Source organism: Propithecus coquereli, unplaced genomic scaffold (assembly GCF_000956105.1).
Source record: "Propithecus coquereli isolate 6110/MARCELLA unplaced genomic scaffold, Pcoq_1.0 Scaffold8, whole genome shotgun sequence".
NCBI lineage: Eukaryota > Metazoa > Chordata > Mammalia > Primates > Indriidae > Propithecus > Propithecus coquereli.
In genome coordinates, this window is record NW_012154173.1 from 2,785,410 (window position 1) to 2,806,238 (window position 20,829).

The 20,829-nt window shown below is 36.4% G+C and overlaps 1 protein-coding gene across 1 annotated transcript in view; it reads right to left on the minus strand.

Annotated features, from left to right (window-relative positions):
• The window catches only part of STMN2 (stathmin 2), a 51,634-nt gene that overhangs the window by 18,997 nt on the left and 11,808 nt on the right, over nucleotides 1-20,829 (minus strand). The window contains exons 2-3 of the mRNA XM_012663154.1: nucleotides 6,780-6,875; nucleotides 3,419-3,591 (exon numbers count right to left, since the gene is read on the minus strand). Coding sequence (XP_012518608.1) covers nucleotides 3,419-3,591; nucleotides 6,780-6,875 — 269 coding nt within the window. The remainder of the gene's footprint in view (nucleotides 1-3,418; nucleotides 3,592-6,779; nucleotides 6,876-20,829) is intronic.

Consider the following 20,829-nt stretch of genomic DNA (forward strand, 5'->3'; position numbering starts at 1 on the left):
TAAGTATAAAGTACACACTGGGTTTCAAAGACTTAGGCTGAATAAAAGAATGTGAAAGATCTCATTAATACTTCTACATTGATTGCATGTATGTTTAAATAATAATGTTTTAGATATATTGGGTGAAAATATGATATGAAAATTCATTTCACATTTCTTCTATTTTTTTTAAATGTGCTTTCTATAAAATTTTAAAATACATCTATGGCTCACACTGTATTTCTTTTGGACAGTATGGTTTTATAGAGTTGCGTAGGTTGATGTTTTTCATTCTATTTTTGTGAAAATAACCACAGCAGGGCAATGAAAGAGAATTACAAATTGAATAGTATCTGAGCTAAATAATTATTCACATTGTTATAGTAACACTAAACGTTTATGGATAAAAATTGTGGACATTTGTAGTTTTGCTTGCCTGAGATCCATGACCCCTCCCTCGGGTGAGAACATCTCAATTTTCTTTTAGGAAACTATCCCTCCACAATTCTCACCCCAGGGATCTTCCCTACACTCCTTTGCAGGTCAGTGGTGGACATGAGATTCAGGCCAGCAAATCAATCTGCATTCCCTTGGCCACAGTAATTGCTTCCGGGTTAGGCATGTGATCCAGGTCAGGCCATTGACACTCAATTCTAGGACTTTTGTTAGAACTATTTGGAAAGAGAAGCTCTCCTTCTGCTGGAGTTGCTAAGCCACGAGAAATAATTTGGGACTGACTGTTTGAAATTAAACTTTCTTGCTAACGAAACCAAATAGATGCAAGGAGAGATGGCAGATACAGAAAGAAAGTTTTCTGACAATACTTCTTGATCACCTGGTTTCAGCCATTCCTGATGCTGTATCTACTACTAGACTTTTTAGTCATGTATCTGCTTTTTGTTTTGTCTAGTTGACTTGAGTTTTGGTTACATGCATGTCTTCACTAAGATAATTACTGAGATATATGCACTTGCTGAAGACTCTTAAAGAGAATTAACAGTTCTTCAAATTAGTGCTAATTAAGTCAGTACAACCCAATAGAATAAAATCAGTTAATGATCTTTTTAAAGTTGGTACTTTTAGTAATTAGTTATATTTTCTTTTAATTAAAACCCAGTCACTAGGATATAATCTATATGGTGATTTTTGCACTGGAAATTTTGAACAAATAATATCAAAAGGTGAAGCAAGACTGCTTTTGAAGGATTCCAAAGAATATATTTTTCTGGGCATCGAAATGCTGGCTGATGACATTTGTCAATGTGTTTTAGCCATGCAGCCAATTTCTAGTTCAATTAAATTGTTTAAACATATAACTGTTGATAATTCATTGCTGTTAGGGTGTAGGAGTTTTATCATTAATTAGGTACCTCAGGGAGTTTTAGAAGAACACCCAATTAATTTTGATCGTCTCTGTGTTCTTCTTTTATCTTCAATAATCTCCTTTGAATTAAATACATTACTGAAACATCAACAACATCCTAAACCATGATGCTGAATTTTTGTTTCTGAGTGTTAATTGCAGCTCAGTCACTGACTTTGTATTCTAATCAAGCCATAGCATCATTATATGTCAACCATGACCTCTACTTATACTGATTACCTCTGAGTTGCCTGTGCTTGGGATGAGAACTTAAACCGCCTCAAGTATATCATGCTTGATACTGTTTTAATTGGTTGCTTATATCTGTTAGCAGCAAAGTTTTGATGGACTGCCACTCTGAATAATTTAATTTTGCTTTACTATGAGAAGAAAGCTATAAATAACAACAAAAAGCTGATGAAATTTTTTAAAAAGTAACTTCCTGTACATATGCTTGGGTTAGTAGCTTAGGTTCCTCCTTTTAAAATCTATAACAACAGTAATTGGTAAAATGCTATATAGTATTTTATATGTATAAATATTAAATACTCATCAGACACTTGGAGAACCTGACTTTTAAATGAAAATTGAGATCAGTACATTACATATCGTAGGAAAATTTTTTTCAACCACAAAAGTTAATATTTTCTTGTTCAGAAAATTTAATCTGAGGGCTTCTAATGTTTCAGCCTCATTATTTGATAATATATATTTGTGTATATGTGTGTGTGTATATATGCACAATACTACACACACACACATTTGGGTTTTTCCTACACACCTTCTTAGAGAATTTAATGTCTAGAGTAATGACTATTTTCATTCTCTTTGTAATTACCCAACATAGAAGTGTTTAGTGTGTTGGCTGACTTTTTATAGACAACATCTTCATAAAACAAATAAGTAGTAAAAATGCATAGTTTTCATGCACATGAAAAGACTGTTCATGACAAAGGGTGCAATGCACACCACCTGAAGGATGGACATATTTGAAACTCGGACTTGGAGGGGGGGCAAGGGCAACATACGTAACCTAAACATCTGTACTCCCATAATATGCTGAAAAAAAAAAAAAAAAAAGACTGTTCATGGAGCATATTCTTAGTGACTACATGATTCTAAAAATATATCATAAAAAAGTAAGTGGAAAATACAATTCAGGGATGAATTACCTAAAAGAATTCCATTGTTGGATGATCAAGAGTACCTTGGTTGGATGAGCTACCCTCACCACAATTTTGATCATCTCTGTGTTCAGATATCTCTTGGAACAGATATATTCAAGCGTAACTTCTGTCTCTCTAGAGAGCCCATAGGATTTCTTAGTGTCCTCAAATCTTAATATCCTTGGCTTTTCTTAGCCATCTGATTATGGAAAATTAAAAATTTGACAAAAGGAAAGCTCTTTACTACAAGCAGGGGCTGAAGGCAAAAAGAGAAAAAAAAATCCCACCAAGGCTTAGAAATGGACAGAGGAACATACCTAAAGATCTCTGAGAAGGTCCTGATCTTGGAAGGACCAACTTGAAGAGTAGGCAGCAAGGCTCTGGGGAGGAAAGGGGTAAACTCCTGGCCTTTACCCTGGGGGCAAACAGCATCTGGGCAGGAAAGATCTTGGAGGGAAGATCTGGTCATTTATAGTTCCAAGGAAAACCAGGCATAACACTGGGGGCATCATGCAGATCCTGAGGGAGGAATCACCAATCCTCCCTCCCTAACCCCCAGAGTTAGCTAAGGCTGTGCTTTCTTGACAGTGTTCATACCTGATGGACCACAGGAAGGAGGCTTTACGGTAAGGGGATCCAACATAGGGGAAGGGGCGCTAGGGCATGGATGCTTTTTTAGTTTCTGAGAACTCTGGTTTTGGCTAGCCTAAAATCAGCATTTATCTTATCATAATTAAGGCGAATTTTACCCCAACTAGCCTGGCTCTATGTCTATTGAAGATCTACACATGTTGGGATGGTGCTGGTTCTGGTGTCATTGTCCTGTGTGTGTGTGTGTGTGTGTGAGAGAGAGAGAGAGAGAGAGAGGGAGTGGAGAGAGAAGAACTTAAAAATCTCTGGAGAAAGTTACCTTTCTTCTTTCCTCTGCAGCCTCCAGTTTCTTCTGGATCTCCTCCAGGGACAGGTCTTTCTTCTTTGGAGAAGCTAAAGTTCGTGGGGCTTCTGAGATGGGAGACGGTGGCTTTAAGATCAGCTCAAAAGCCTGGCCAGAGGCACGTTTGTTGATTTGCTTCACTTCCATATCTGGGAAATGAACATTTGAGAATGTTAAGCACACGGCGCTTGAAGCATGGCTTATTTTAGTAATTTGGATTCCGGCAATTAAAAGTAGCATTGTTTTTCTGGGAGACAGGAATAAAATGCTGCATATGATAATTTGCTGTACATTATTTTGAGTATATAATACCTCTCTTTTTAGTATAATTATGGGTATATTTCAACAAAATAAATATTTACAGCATTGGGAAATTCAACACTGCCTATAGAGAGTTGAATAATGGTAGGCATACTTAGAAAAATGGCCAGAATATTAATTTTAAATTGAGCTTTATTTTCCTTTTGAATAAATATGAACTTTGCATAAAAATCAAGTAGCACGGATTTATTTTTGGAAATTTACATGGCCAGAGGTATTTTTTGGTTAGATGAGAAAAATAACAGTTTTCCAGTTCTCACATATAATGAGACTATTCTAGTATTACATTAATAATAACATAGACATATAGTATTATTACATATACACATACCATTATAATATAATCATTCTTAAAGTTAGTAATCACAGGAGCTATGTCTGCTAGGACATTTATAATTACTCAACTCACAACTTAGTAAAATAAAATGATTTTTTAAAAGAACTTACTGGTCAGCCCTTATTTTTAGATGAACGTTCTTTATTTTGAGCCCCAGACTGCGTCCCTCTGATTTCAGCCCATGGATCCCTGTTTGAAATCCGAACCTACCCAAGACTAGGCCATTCTCTGCTGTGTGTCACCATCTTTCAAGTATTTGAAAACAATTATGATGCTCCATTTCAAGTTTTCCCCCGACGTTAAACATCCTCAAGTGCCACTGTTTCTAGCTCTTCACCACCACATTGCTCCTTAACCTCAAAGTGCATTCTAATCTATTAATGTCCTTTTTAAATTGTGGCAACTAAGCTGGACAGGTCTCCAGGCCAGTTTGAGGAGAGGAGAGCAGAGAAGAAATATTACTTCTCTTGACGTGAAGATCATGTTGCTGTTAGCGTTCTCTTGGCAGCCTGGTTAGTGCATGTGGAGATCGTGGGCAAATAGAACCAACCACAGGCTGCCAGGAATTGACCTTAGATCCTTAAATGCTGACAGATAGTCCAGATAAAACTAATTCAATAAGTATATTGAAAATGATGTGGGTTTTTTTCCCCACAAATGTAAAAATATCTTAAATTTTCCTGAAGGCAACCAAGATTATACCTATATTTTAAATACCACTCTATAAAATTATGTAAGCTTATGGAAAAGGACTGCAAGAGAACACAGGCACATAAAAATAGCTTATTTGATAAGGCAATGGAATTTTAAGTCATTTAGGTTAGAGACTCTGGAATCAGAACTGTCTTTAATTGCTTCCAAATAATAAGCACCTCTTAATAGCTGTGTGACACTGAAAAAGTTAACTAACTTTTTAATGTTTTTGTTTCTCATCTAAAAGGTGGCAGTAAAAAGAATATCTTCCTCTAAGATTGTTGTGAAGATTAAAAGATAAAGGATACTGACTGCAAAACACAAGCTGTAATATTTAGCGTTTATGTATGTGAACAATAATAGCAATCATTATTATTAATTCTTGTTATAATGTTTGCAGCAAACAAGTCATATTATTATCTAACATAGAAATACAAGACCAAGTTAAAGACTTTGGAAATCCGAAATTCTCTACCAGCTCTTTCAGGAAGCAGTTCATGAGCAATGGTGAATTGTCGACTCAGCTTAACGACTCAGTTCATACGTAACCTCGTACTTTCTTCTTTCCCTTTTCTCAACCCCTAAACCAGCAGAAACCGTCCCTACCTCCTCTGTCCTAACCACTCCGTGTTCTACCTACTGATATTTGTATATTATAAGATTGTTCTACTAAGCCCTGAGTTCCTCGAAGGTGGGAACCACACCGGATTGAACTCTGGGTCCTCACTGACAACCCAGAGTTAGATATTAGAGTCTCATAGGAAACATAGCTGGATCCTTAGTCGCAGCTACATTTAGCAGATAACAAATATCTGACTAGTTTATTTGTTGACTGAATGGACTTGTACAAAGCAGGCATTGGACCTGCATTGTAAGGAAAGTTTTGGTTGGAAACCGAAACCCTTTCACATGGAGGACATTTCCTTACGAAAGTTAATTAGCACTTAAGACGCTTGTGCCATGATAGAACAAATTTGGAATGAAAATGCCTTTGAGGTTTTAAAGGCACAAGAGGGGTTAATTGCTAAGGGGTCCCTTAGCTTTGTCTTTAATGTCTTTCTTTACATATGTGAAAAAGAAAAATAATTGTGAGCGTAAGAGTTCACAAAGTATGCTTCGGCTATATCTAGTATACACATAACTGTATCAAACATTTTCATTAGGTTGCCTGATTTAGGTGAGGATAATATTGTTGAGAATGACAGCTATCATTATTGAGTGCTTGTAAGTGGCCAGGCTTGATGCTAAGTGTTTGATTTGCATTAAGCAATTTAAACCTCACAAGAACCCCGGGAGGAAGATGCTAGGGTTAAAAGAGACTCAGAGAATCTAAGTATCTGCTTGCTGTAGGTCATGTGGAGAGTGGCAGAGCCAGAAAGGAAACCAAATTAAGCACGAGTCAGGATAAATCAAACCTAAAGGGTTGCACTTCAATAAAGGTAATGGCCATACCAATTCTTTAGGCTTCTCTTAAACCTTCTTTCTCTGGGCCTTAGTCATAAGTTAATTCTATTTATTAAGGCAATTATTATTATTATCACTGGCATGTTGACATGCATACACAAAATACGGGAACTTTATAAAGGCTACAATAAAGCAATCTGTGATATTTGTTGATTTTCTCTCTTGAGTGTCCTAAGTAGAAAGCATTTTCTTGCAAATTATGATGTATTCTAATGATAGCTTAGCATATTATATAATTTGCAAAGAAAAACCTTAGACGTATTGTGGATGTTGAAACACTGGATGTGGCTGCTAATAACAATCTAGGCACGTTTCTTAAGAGACATTAATGTGTTGTTATTTGTACCAAATTCAACTTGTTTTGAGCAATCAGTAAGACCTAACAGCTAGACACTGCAAGTCAGAAGTAAGATCCACGAAATATTGATATATTTATTTCAGGAGCTGGGAGTGAGGAACAAATATAGGCGAGCTTTTCCAAATGATCTAGCTAGCAAGGCATTTCTATTGCAGGCAACTCACCATCGTAAGTATAGATGTTGATGTTGCGAGGTTCCGGGTAAAAGCAAGAGCAGATCAGTGACAGCATGGACAGCTCCTTCATTTTTTCCTTGTAGGCTGAAATGAAAGACTCAAGATTAGCATCTTTTATTTTCTCAATTTCCTTTTACTGCTTCCTTTAATTTGAATAATAATTATAGCTTCCTGAAGAATGAATACTGCCCGATATACTCCTTTGCTTTCTTTCACAAAATATAAATGAGTGCAAAATGTCCACAGATCTCTAAAATGAATATTCCTTCTTGCATAGGACATGAATTGCATATTATAGCAGGTTAGATATTAAGTGAGAGAAAGGGAGTTAGAGAAAGAAGGGACGGTGAGAGGAATTAAGATCCAGCAAGGCAGGAAGGAGAGGTAGAAAAGATATGGAGGAAGTAGAAAGAGACAAAATTAGCAGAGAGAGAGGCTCATTCTAGTAAATGTGCACGCAGGTCGATTGTACATAAGTAAGATTCAGGAGGGTTCCATTGTTGGTTCAACCCATATCACCACGTATTCATTTGGGGATAGTCAGAGAAGTCATCAGGATAGTTATTAAGCAGATACATCCTCCAGGGACCTACATTGCTGCTGTTGCTTCATCCCCAAGTGCATTTTCTTATCCCTCCCTCTGTCCACACACACCCAAAACCTGGCTCTGAGATCTGATAAGCTCTTATAAGGATCTCCTTTCCTTCCTGTGAAACCCAGTTTGGGTGCCAACCTTGTCAAGCAGCTGCAGGAGGCCAGATTGTGACCTCCCTGCTTCGTCACTCCCCCTCCCCATTTCATTTTTCTCCTGTCTCTTCTAGGAGGCCTCCTGCCCAGGTAAACTCAGTGAGCGTCTCATCGCTGTCAGTTGTCACCAGGACAAGTGTCTCCAGACCACCACATGGGGATAAGGAGGTGGGATCCTCTCCCTGTTGTTGATTATTTGATTAGTAAAATTAATAAATTAAGGAAAATGATGGGTGCACAATATTGTGCACTAACTTGTGAGAAATTATAAACAGATGGCTATTGTCTAATATAAGGAATTTCACAGGTAACATTTGCCTCTTGGCAAGGTCTTCCGGTCATTATTGTAACCCAAGGGAGAATGGGCACGTCAGACAGGAGGGATTCCCAGAAGATGTTTGGGCATTATTGACAAGTGCATCTTTTCTTGGCCAGAAGGAACCAGATTTAACACTCAGATGCCTTAGAGCTACAGAATGTTATAATGGGAAGATCCTATGAAATCATTTAGTCAACTGCTCACCTACCCCACCACCAATTTTACAAACGGGAAACTGAGCCCCAAAGAGGCCAAAGTCGTATGTGGCCAGTGACAAAGGTGGAGGCTTTGGATAAAATGCAGTGAATCAATCTATCTCAAGACTGCCAAGAGGCCTTCTTGTAGCTCTACTTTTAGGATGAGGTTCAACGTGTTGACAGGTGCAAAGATCAAATATTGTCAATTGCATATCGTTCAACCTAACGTATCCTGAGAATCTGCTTAAAGATTCTCTCTCCTTGTTCAGCTTATGTCCTTAAAATAGGCAACACAATTTGTCAAGTACCATAAAAATCCTCATAATCTGATTCTGGGAAATTTTATTGAGTATCTTTGGAATTTTAGAAGGCTAACCATATTTCTTTGCATTATTTGTTTATTTGGTTAATGAAATAATGTCATGTATAAAGGCCCAAGCAGATCTTTACACAGATGTTCAGTAAGAATCATAATTTATACCAGAGGATAAAACATTTGGTGGTTTAATACATTTAATTCCATGAACTAATTGAAAACAATAACAGCAAGCTTTTGTAGGCTGGTACCTTTTTTGTAAGAGAATGCAATATGATATCCAAGACATTTTGTAAAATTAATTACATATTAGCAGCACATGAAGCATATTTGATGCCAACCTTATTAAGAATGGTCATTCCAAACATAAAAATAAAATAGAAGATTTTATATCTCATAAAGTAGCAACAGATTAAAGTTGTAGAAGAACATGCATTTTTACTGAAGAGGTAACTCCTCAACATCTGTCCTCAGGAAATGAAATTCAATAATTTTCAGTGAGGCCACTGCCATAATTATGCTTGACAAGCCCATGAAGAGAGGGGAGTGCAAAGACTGTCAGGGAGCAGCACATTTAGAGCCTATGTGTAATGAATAAACATTATATTGTTATGGATTGAATGTGTCCCCTCCCATTCATATGTTGAAATCTAATCCCCAATGTAATGGTACTTGGAGTGAGGCCTTTAGAGAGTAATTAGGTCATGAAAATGGAGCCCTCATGAATGGATTAGTGTCCTTTTAAGAAAAGACTAGAGAGCTGGCTCCATCTCTTTCTGCCACGTGAAGATGTAAAAAGGCATCAGCAGTCTACGACCCTGAAGACAGCACTTCCTAGAACCTGACCACGCTGGCATCTTGATCTTGGACTTCCAGCCTCCAGAACTGTGAGAAATGCATTTCTGTTGTTTACAAGCCACCCAGTCTATGGTACTTTGTAATAGCAGTCCAAACTAAACATGGCTGATAAAAATTTTTGTTCTTTCCTGTCCTAGGTGGTCTGAAGACAAAACCCAGTTGACCTTTGTGGGTGATTCCTTTAATAGTAGTATCCTTACCTTGATGATTATTTTTATCGAAGGCTGTGACTACATGGCATGACCCAACCCAGTGACAGCCGTCGCATAGATTCTCATTGATACAGGTCCCCAAATCCCAGGGAGCTCCTTAGAACCAGCTGCAACCACAGTCCAATCACAGTCCTGATTGTTTCCTGCAGTGAAGGCACACTCTACCGTGAAGAAGGGTTTCCTCTCCACTTGGTGCAGTTGCCCAAACTTTCCCAAAATGGCATTGTCCTTCCTAGTCCTCTTTGCTCATCTAAATCCTTCCAAAATTTGAGTCCTAATTCAGATCCCCCCTCCTCAGTGCTTCTCTCTCTTAAGGGGCTATCAACACTGGTCTCTTATAGCCTGCAGCGGACTGAGCTACACAATCTTGATTATATACTGTTTAAGGTCATTTGCTACTGGTTTTGATGTATAATTTTCTTAAACTAAACTATAAGCTCTTTGAAGGCAAATATTACATATTACTCATCTATGAAATAATTCACAGCATAGTTCTGGATGGAATAGAAAGTGGTTGCTCAGTAAATAGTTGCTGGCTGTCTTGTTCATTGATTTTAAATCAGTTTCTCAATTAACAAGTATTTATGATCATAACCTACGGGCAGGAGTTTCTGTGAGGCATTATGGAATTACAAAGAGATATAAGAGCATCCCTGTTCTCTTGGAGGTTTCAAGTCAGGGAGGTGGATTATATGATAGAAAAGTGGGTAAAAACAGATGTACAATAGGATAAGTGTCAAGTGGTGGCATGGACAATTTGTAGTAGAAGTTCAGAAGAATCTTAAAGCTTTAGGGTGGTCGGGAAGGTGGCCAGGAATGGCTTCACAGTTAGGGTTGCCAGATTTAGCAAATAAAAATACAGGACACTCAATGTAGTATCAATCTAAATATTGTATGGGGTATACTAAAAGCCATGTTGTTTTTCTGAAATTCAAATCTAACTGAGTGTCTTGTATTTTATATGGCAACCAGAGCAAAGAGACCTGGATCATAAAGGCTGATGAGTGTTGAGGAAAGTAAAGAAGAGAAGAGAAGGTATACTTATTACTGTTAGCATGGAAATGGGGTTCTAAACAGACTATATGGAAGGCTTTTATGGATAGTGAAGTGAGTTCACATCAGGAAAGTTAAGTCCTCTCCAGGGAGCATCCTTCACTTCATGGTCTTGGTGAATGGCATCCTCTGTACTCCAGGGGGCAGCCTTTTCGTAGACTACACTACAATGGGGCTTTCAGGAGCTGTGTCCTGGTAGCATGCCTTTCTGGGTGGGGTGGGGAGAGGGGGGCAAGGGGAGTGGAGCAGGGAATCAATTTTGCTCCAAGATTTTGGATAAGATGTTCTGAAGTTTTGCTCATATAAAAGGTTTGTGATTTAAAACATGGTTTTTACATTAAAACAAACATGGACATATTCTGTGCTAGAATGTCAAGAGTATCATGAATTTTAAACACGTAAACTTAAAACAAAAATTAGGCTTAAGAGTTCAGTTTTGAGTCCACAATATGGAATATTTCTGTGAGAGTCTGAGAAGCACAGAGGTGGCAGTGGATTGGTTAGCCATGAGTCCTGGTTTGCCCGCAGAATTGTGGTTTATGTTTGTTAGTAACAGTCCCTTGCACTGTCAAAAGTGTTTTGGTTTTGCCATTACGATCATCCTAGCAATATGAAGCCATTGAACACGTTGAAGGGGGGGTACTTCATAAAAGCCTCTTTTTAGAAGGAATTTTTTCTGGCCATTTTATGCAGAAAAGACATGTCACCAGGAGGCACATTTAATACACAAATGAATAAAGTTCAGCAGGTTACATCATGTGGCTTAGGAAAATGGTTGTGCAAAGGAAATAAAGGGAAGATGCAAGAGACTTAATGAAACAATTGATACGAAATGATAATACAATTCTGGGACAAGTGGCTATAAGAGTGCAGAGGGAAGAGTGACAGATCCTTAGGAATAAGTCGTCAAGGGAAGCTTTCCAGAGAAAGTGTCACTAAAGCTGAGGCCAGTACGATGGACTACATTTGCAGAAATTTGGGTGTGGGTTGAAGAAATGAAATATAAATAATTTGGATAAATATTTTTTATTAACAATGAAAGAATCTCAAGCCAATGAGAAGCGCTAGGAGAAACATGCAAATAAGATTTCACTATTGATATTTCATACTTTGAATTGACAATCATTTCTTTATTAGTTTTTGGAATACGGCATATATTAATCTTTTCACTACACCCCAACACCAAGCAGAATTGTATGCATGTTTGTAAAAACGTAGGAGGTGAGAGGCAATTCCATATCTTTTTTTTATAGTCAGTTGCATTTGCTATTAACTATTAATGTTTGTAATTAAGTGCATTTCTCTAGTGAACTCATTTAAAATTCAAACCACATGAAGTATAATGATTCTATAGCAATAGTCACTTAACCTAATGATGTATGAACACTAATTGTTTTTTTGCCATTCTTCCAAATGGCTACAATGAACCCTGAATAATGGTAACAGCTGCTATTTGTTGAGCACAAACAATGTACTAAGGTATTTGCTTGCACTTTCTCATTTAATCATCTCAACGATGCTATGAGAAAGGTACTATAATTAGTCACAATTTAAAGATGAAGGAAGAGACTCAGAGAGGTCAGGTAACTTGCCCAAGTTCCCATGGATCATGAAATGTGGAGTAGTTTGAATGTAGGCCTGTCTGACTCTATATGCCTTGCTCTTAACGCTGTTCACTTCCCCAGCAATTTGCTCAGATGTTTTATACAAGATCTTTACTGCCTACTTACTGTTTTTAACAAGAAAATAATATGTATTATTATTGATTTTTAAAATAAAGTATCCAAGACTTTTCTATTTTCCCATTTTTCTTTGGCATTTGCTCTTTAATCAATTCCCACATGTGAGTCATTAACTACCTGGCAATAGATAAGTATAGAGTTTTATAGAAAAAAGTGTGACATTTTTGATATGTGGATTATGCTTGGGTAATAAATACTGATACAGAGATGGCTAGAAACCTCAGGAACAGTTTCTCAAAAGAAACTCTCAGTATATATATTCTTATTCTATGACTAAAAATATCCTTGTACATTCATATCACAGCTATCAAGTTAATAGAGTTATAATAATTATCCAGATAATTTAGAAAAAAATTTGCATTGGTTATTTGAATATCCCAAGAATGACTTTTGGCAGGCAAGTACCAGAATTTTCTCTATTTTGTTTTCTTTGTGTGTATGTGTGTGTACACCTGGGAACAAAGAGTGGTTGAGAAGAATAATATAATTGGTACTGAAGATTTAATAATCAGATTAGATTTGGGGATAGATTAAAACAGCACAGTGATTTATTTACTTGGTAAATGATAAAATAGATACTTGTATATCCTTCATTCTTCTAAATGTATATCAGAAACTCTGAGTTCTTTATTCAGACTTTCAAGTACATCTTAAATGTATATCCTTTTAAAAGAAGAAAATAATATGCATTATTCATGACAATACACCTCATTATTTTTGAAAGGCCCAAACAATTAGAAATAAATAGTTTAAAAATTTTCAATTTTCCACTTCATTTGGCTTGTGTGGGAACAGTCATCAATATGAATTTTCATACTTATCATTTTGCTGTTATTTAATTTATAATTGGCAGTACAGTAACATAAAATTTTTTTCCTGTTTATTCATCCTGGGTAAAATTTTATTTGACTCCTTAGTTTTGGCTGATGCTGAGTGTAAAAAAATTAGCGATGTGATTTAGACTTCCTGCTAATATGTAAAAGATCATAAAGAATGCTCTGAAAATGTCAATAATATACTACTTTGGGAGAAAATATGTCACAATCCCTGAATAAGATACTTGTCTGTGTTCCGACTCATGGGCGTTCTTGATGACCATAAGGACACAGCCATTCGGAGGGCCAGATGGCTGGCTGTGGCCTAGGCTTTAGGACAGCTCTGCTGAAGAGCGCCCAGGGCTTGTTAGCACAGTCCCTTTCCATTTTTCCTTTCTCTTGTTTTCCCTGCGATCATAATAGTCTAGCAGGGAGATTTTCTTGGCAAATCCTAAATACTCAATTTAAATTGAACCTAATTTTCTTCCTTCGAAAGGTCTCCAGAGAGAGAATAAAGAATAAAATCAGATGCTACAGAAAGCAGAACAGAGGTCTCTTGCCCTTCGTTTTACAGCAACCAGATCTGCATGGTTTCTGATAGGTGGAAAGGACAAAAGCCCTTTGAAGCTTACCAGTTTATATGAACAGAGACAGAAAGCACCTCTTTCCCAAGGAAAAAAAAATCTGTCATTTTCAGGCTGCAATGTCTTTAGTACCTGACAAAAAGGGGCAATAGCTACAGACCTTGCTCCCTTGGCAGTCCTCACAGCTGGTGCCAGGATTTAAAAGGACAGCTGACAAAGGGAGGGACAGGGCTCTCTGCCGATGGGTCCTACGGAGACCTGCGTCTCGCACCTACGATTATTAAACATTGCTGCTCCCCTAGTTCTATCTTCCCCTCTCTCTTCCTCCCATTAGACAGGAATCGGCTACCTGGTAGCTTCTCTTGGTTCCTTCTTTCTTTTTCCATTTCATAAATTAAGGCCCTGATGCTCATTTTAACTCGATTCTGATCACATTTTGTGTGTGCGCGTGCGCGTGCGCGTGTGGGTGTGTGTTTGGTAGTTTGTTTGCTTTGGGGCCCCATAGCCCAAAGTTAGATTATGTTTTAAAAAGTCAGATATGTCCTCCTAATTTGAAATACTTTCGGAGGTCCATCACTTTGATTTTCTTATTTAAGGATGAAATAGAGTAAAATGATTTTATTTAAAACACTTCTTACATACGATATTGGCTCAAATTTGGAGCATAAAAATATTTTGCCTGATGAATATGTAATTGAAGATGTGACATTTAGAAAAAAAATAAATAACTCAGATTTTAAAAACCTATTTTAACATCCCAGAAGATAACTGATATGAGGTAATGTTTTAGATATTTCTGCTATGATGATGTAATGCTAATTGGTTTAGAATAAAATTAGATTCAGTCCACATTCTACCCATCTCTCCCCACAAGAATTATAGTCTCCTAAGCCAGGGAAGTTTGGAAAGATTAATATTTTGACCAGCCAAAGCATCATAATTTTTCTATAAGAATAGATACCAAATCAAATAAAGGGACATTTAAGAAGGTCAAAGCAGTACAACCCATCACTGGGTTATACAGAAACATACGAGGCTCTTAAATTTCAAGTGGATGGATTCGTGGCACCAGCAATAGTGACAAGGAAAAGAAATTGGACGACATGAATCAGTCCCTGTGATCAAAAGTGTAATAGAAGCAGTAAATTGTACCAACCTGGGACCTCTCCTTACTCCTGATTCCAGCTAAAGCCCCTGCTGTGTTTAATGAGAGTTCCACTCCACCACGCAGGGCCTCATCCTTTTTTTCTTTCCTCTGATGAAAAACATTCTTACAGTCCTTGAGGGAGACCAAACTACACTGTGGTTTAAAGGAATAATGAAAGCATTTCATTCTGTTTATGTGTCAAGATTTTTATCACCAAGTCTAATTCTGAGTATTGAGGAATTTCCGCCCCCCCTTATACCCCCAAATACTACCAGGTAGTAGTAATAATCCAAAGTGATAGCTAGATGGGTCAGGATTTAAATGAGACAAAGCCGGAGTAAAAAACAGAGAATCAGTGCATTTGGCTAAGGAGAGTTCTCCTGTAACAATGACTTTGCTCTTTTCTTCCCTGCAGACTTCTGAGCTGGGACGCTCCGGAGCAGCAATTTGAGGCTGCCATGACATTCTCTGAATTGTTTCTCCAAAATGACTGAATGTGGCACCCAAGTGGTTTAAATCTCCCCCCATTACTTTTTGAATTCTTGACTGAAGAGTAGAAAAATATTTTGTGCTGACTTTTAATTCAGCAAAACCCACACTTCCTATGCAGAATGATGATTGCATTTGTGGGGTCAATATTTAGAACACAAATATGTTGGTCACCAATGATTAGGATGTTGGCTTCCTTGTGTTCACTTGGTTATTATGTGTGGCTTTTCTCTAGAAAATAAGCCTTGGCTTCTATTTCACATAGATTTTTGAGTTTAGTCTGACTATGACTTTGTATTTAAGACTGCATACAGGATGGATTGGCTATTATGTTCTCAGTGAAAGCAGAAAATTTCAGAAATGGAAAGTGCAAGACTTTTCATCACAGCGCAAAATAAAAAAAAAAATATATATGTAATATAAGATTCAGATAACTTTTTCTCAGTTCATGGGCCAGGTGACTTTCCCCCTTGAATTAACTAGGGGTTTTGATACTGAGGATAGATACAGACTTTACGAACTCAAAGGGAATCCAATTTATCACCATGGGATGGGATTGACTGTCTTCACATGATGGAATATGCTAATTTATTAACACTGGGGAAAAAAACGGAATCAGATTAAGCAGGCAGCAATTTGTGCCACAAGCCCTATCAGTTATATCTGATTAAACTCCTCTATCAATCTGAAAACTTGCTAAAAGTTCAAAGCATATTTCTTGAATCGTTGGCATGAAATCCTCTGCTTCCTTGGATTGGTGTACAGTTTCAGTGCATTTGAAGAGCTCTATATAGTTGTTTTGGTTCTGAACATATCTTATAAAATCCATTCTGTATATAATAGTTATTAACATCAACTATGGAAAAAATAAATATTTCAACTTGGTAGTATTGCCAAATAATATTTACCAAGGTTTCACCAAATAGAATTCTTATCTGGGTAGTATACAAACTATACTTATGGCAATCTCCCTAAATATTTTCTTAGAAAATGAATGACACAAGTAATTACTAGAAGATAACTATTCCAAGCAAAGTTCACAAAAGCCTCATGTAGGAGGCAGAATTTTACTTGCTCCCATAAATCTAAAAAGAATATCAGGGTCTTTGTCAATGAAACTGTAAAATGTAGAGTATGTACCATTTACTCAATAGTGTCCTAAAAGTTGGGGTTTCAAGTCACCTTTGTTAGCATTTTATTTTAGTCACTCATTCAAAAACTGCATTAAATGCTTATGTAATGCTGCAGTGAACAAAAACTGAACAATCAGTTAAGATTTTCTGCCTGAACAAGTCCCATGACTTTGCTAAGTAATATGTCCTATGTCACTTTGTGTCAAAGAAAACAGAATGAACATACACACGCACATACACACATATGTATTTTAAATAGAAAATATAAATACTGTCAAGATTTACAACTATCTGATATTACTCATAATGATGCAGTGATTTTATTTTTGAGTAACTCTGGCAGTATGTGAGAGCAGCAGAGCCTGGGAGATGAGTGTGAAGCATCTCACTATTGCTTTCACAGCGTAATTACCTTCAGCATCCATTTTAGAGGCAACCAAACAGTGTGAAAGATATCCTTCATGCTAACGTAGATATGACACAAAATTGCTTTTACGTTTTGGAATTCAAATGCTATTTCCTCAAGCTTTGCCATGTAAAGGCTCATTTTCTGAAATATGTTTCATCAAATAATATTCTAGAACTTTAATTAGTATAATTTTCTGCAAGGAACCTAAAGCAATATGCAAAGCACGTGAGTTATCTGTCTGAAGCCTTTGCATTCCAGTTTTGTGTCATCCAGTTACTGTCACAAATAGGGTCAAAATATAAAAAACAACACTTAGTCTAGGATAAATTTCCCAAAGTTACTTTCTTGTTTCTTCCGGATATTTTAAAATAAAAGCTCCTCTGAGAAATGATCATTTTCTCCTGAATAAACAGTTCTCAGAGGAAGACATACAAATGTCCAACAGGTATATGAAAAAATGCTCAACATCCTGATCATCAGAGATATGCGAATGAAAACCACAATGAGAGATCAGCTCACACCTGTTAGAATGGCTATTCTCAAAGGGACACAAGATAAGTTAGTGAGAATGTGGATAAGTGAGTGAGAATGTGCACTGTTGGTGGAATGTAAATCAGTATAGCCATTCTGGAAAGCAGTATAGAGGTTCCTCAAAAAATTAAAAATACAACTACCCTAAGATATAGCAATCCCACTTCTGGGTATATATCCAAAGGAAATGGAATCAGCACATTAAAAAGATACCTGCACTCCCATGCTCACTGCAGTATTATTCACAAGATCCAATACATGGAATCGATCTAAGTGTCTATCAATGGATGAATGGATGAAGAAAATATGGTACAATTACACAACAGAGCACTATCCAGCCTTGAAAAAGAAGGAAATAATATCACTTGTGACAACATGGATGAATCTTGAGGACATTATGTTAAGTGAAATAAGCCAGGTACAGAAAGACAAATACTGCATGGTATCACTAAAAAAAATAGAACTCATTTCTAGAAACAGAGAATAGAATGGTGGTTGCCAGGAGCTGAGGCAGGGGTGGGAGAATGGGGAAATGTCGGTTAGGATCCAAAGTCTCAGTTAGATAGAAAGAATAAGTTCAGGAGATTTACTGTAAAACACGGTGACTATAGTTAATAATAATTTATACTTGAAAATTCCTAAGAGAGTAGATCTTAAATGTTCTCACCACAAAAATAAATAAATATGTGAGATGATGGATATGTTAATTAGCTTGATTTAACCATTTTACAACATATACATAAATCGAAACATCACATTGTACACGATAAGTATATAATTTTTATTTGCCAACTATACCTTAACAAAGCTGGAAAAAATAAATTTAAAAAAATTTTAAAAAGAAAGAAGCAATCATTTTCTGTGGCACAAAATGTTTGTATGCTCATGCTATGATAAACGTAGTTTTGTTGTAATACATGCCAAAATATCACTTTGACTTTAGTTGTAATGAAGCAGGGGGCCACAGAGAAGATAAAGCCATTGAAAATTGGTTTTGATTTATTTGAAATAAGAAATTACATAGCACAAGAAAACTGAAAAGATTTAAAAAGTAAAAGTAACTATATTCTTTTGCAGGGAGATTTCACAACACACTTAACCTACAAAATAAAAACAAGAATTCCAGTGAGATCAGGAGAGTTTGTTCATACCTTAAGGAAAGACATTGTGAAGATTTTTTGTTTTCTTTGGTTATTGCATTTTTGTTTTTGCCCTTTTATGAGACTTGGTTGACTTGAACTCGTGAGCATTCTCTCTCAAAAGTTACTTTAGTTTCCTCAACATATATAAGTTTAGATGATTAATAATAAGTTTGCATTTTGTCTTATGCAGTTAGAATCAACAGCCATTGCACCTTAGACCTAGGTGGAACAGTAGAATCATCTAATGATATTCTCATTTAATAGATGAAAAAGTCAGACTTAAGAATCTTTATTTCTCCAAACACCCCCCACCCCATTTGGGTATGGCAGGTGGTGACAAATTGGAAAACAGAAGTAGGAGATGGAGGCGGTGAATGGAGAGATGGTGCGTTTTTCTTAAAATCAGTATTTTTATTTGATATTTGACTCTTCAAAGCTATTTGTTAGGAGTGACATCTTCCCTTTGCAATGAGCTTAAATAGGTAAGTTTTTCTTCTTTTGAGCTATGCAAGCGGGACACAAAGTCCAGTGTTTTCTGCCAAGTGACATTTTTCTGTCTTTCTTATCTAGGGTAAGCTGTAATATAGCTTGCCACAATTTGTACACAGTACAGACTACACCTGTGTGTGCTTTTTAAAAAAAATTCATTCTCAGAAAAATTTTAACAAACAGAATCCAATTCTTTCAAAGCAGCTTAATTCAGTTTTTCTTCAATATTGGTCCTGAACTTAAAAAACATTTTTCATCCTAAATACTGAATCCATGTTCTTTCTTTTTTTTTTTTTTTTTTTTTAACCAAGTCTTTAGTTTAGAAGAGATTCAGTTCTGTTCTCTCTACCTTTGTGTTTTGGCTCAACATTTCAGAGCCCCATGAGATGTTTTTGTATAATAACTAAAGGGAAATGTCTATTTTTTTTTTCCAAAGCTGAACTCTCCTACCCAGTGCAATCTATTATGACCTTGAGAGGATTTAAATTGTAACAGTGCTTTCAGACAAAGCTACTCCTCAGTCATTATTACATGTTTATGAGAAAGTAGAAGTACATTTATGATCTGTATTTTATGGCTTATAAATGTGAAAAAATACTGAGCATTTTTATATGCTCAATATGATGATTACTGTCATCAACAGTATCTAATTTGAAAAAGCACTATACTATACTTGTAAATATAAGCACATTTCTTTTAACATGTCTGAAGTTGTGTCATAAATATAATTCCTAGTTTATGTACTACATATTTATATGAATTGATATTTTGGAGGCAAAACAAAATGTTTAAAATGCTTTTATATGGGTAGTCAGTTATCCTCCCTTAAGCTTTTGTGAACTCAGATGCCAGATGAATGCTAATTTGATTTCTCAAGATACTTTTCTTGCTCCAGTAATTAGGTCTTGTTAGCTCTATTCTGCTAACACCCTATAGATTTTTGAAATAGCAATAACAGATTATTGATTGGTACCCGAAACACTATTGATTGAAGAAGTGTTGCTTTCATGCATTTAGAATAATACTAAATTCTAAGTATCCGTATCCTTTTCTCCACCACAGTCATCTAAGGACTATTCTGTTTGTCCTGCTTGACTCCAATTTCTTTCTCATGTGTGTCCACTAATGGGTAGAGAGGAGGAAGGCTAAACTGATCCAGTAAGAAAGTAACTGGAGGTATCCCTGAAAGAAAAGATTTAGCTGAAGGAAGGGTATTGAAAGTGGAAGTAGGAGAGCGGACAGTACCAGGCAGGGAGGAGGCTGAAAGGGTGAGGGCAAAAGACCGTGCAAGAGTCAAGTGATGAGGGATGTGGATGAAACTGATGGGTTGATAAAACGGTAAGAAAGAATAAGAGACTCTGTGTGTGCGTGTCCATGTATGAGATATAATTCACCCTCTTTACCTGCTCTTCAAGACACCTCATATTTTAATGTTTCTGGAGTCAGTTTTTATTTGTACTGGATGTGACTTCTTACGTTGATGAACCTTCCTGGGTAGGCAAGAATGCTCAGTTTTACTTTATGTATTTCAAGTAGGATGAGCTATAAAATATGGCAGAGAAATATATGCAGGAGAAATGTACTTTAAATTAATTATCTGTCATTGTGCTTATTGTGCTTTGACCTAGACAAAATGCTTAACTATTAAATTCTGGCATTATCCAGAATTTGTTTTGGAGATAGTTTGCATTGGCAGCAGTGTCATTAATATCCCAGCTCTCCCTCTACCACAAAGAATTATTCAGCAGTGATCATTTCCTCAATTTCAAGTAATTTCTAGTAGATGCGTCATACATGTAGAAATTAACGAAGTATAAGAATTAAGATGTTTGCATGTTTACTATTTACTATTTTT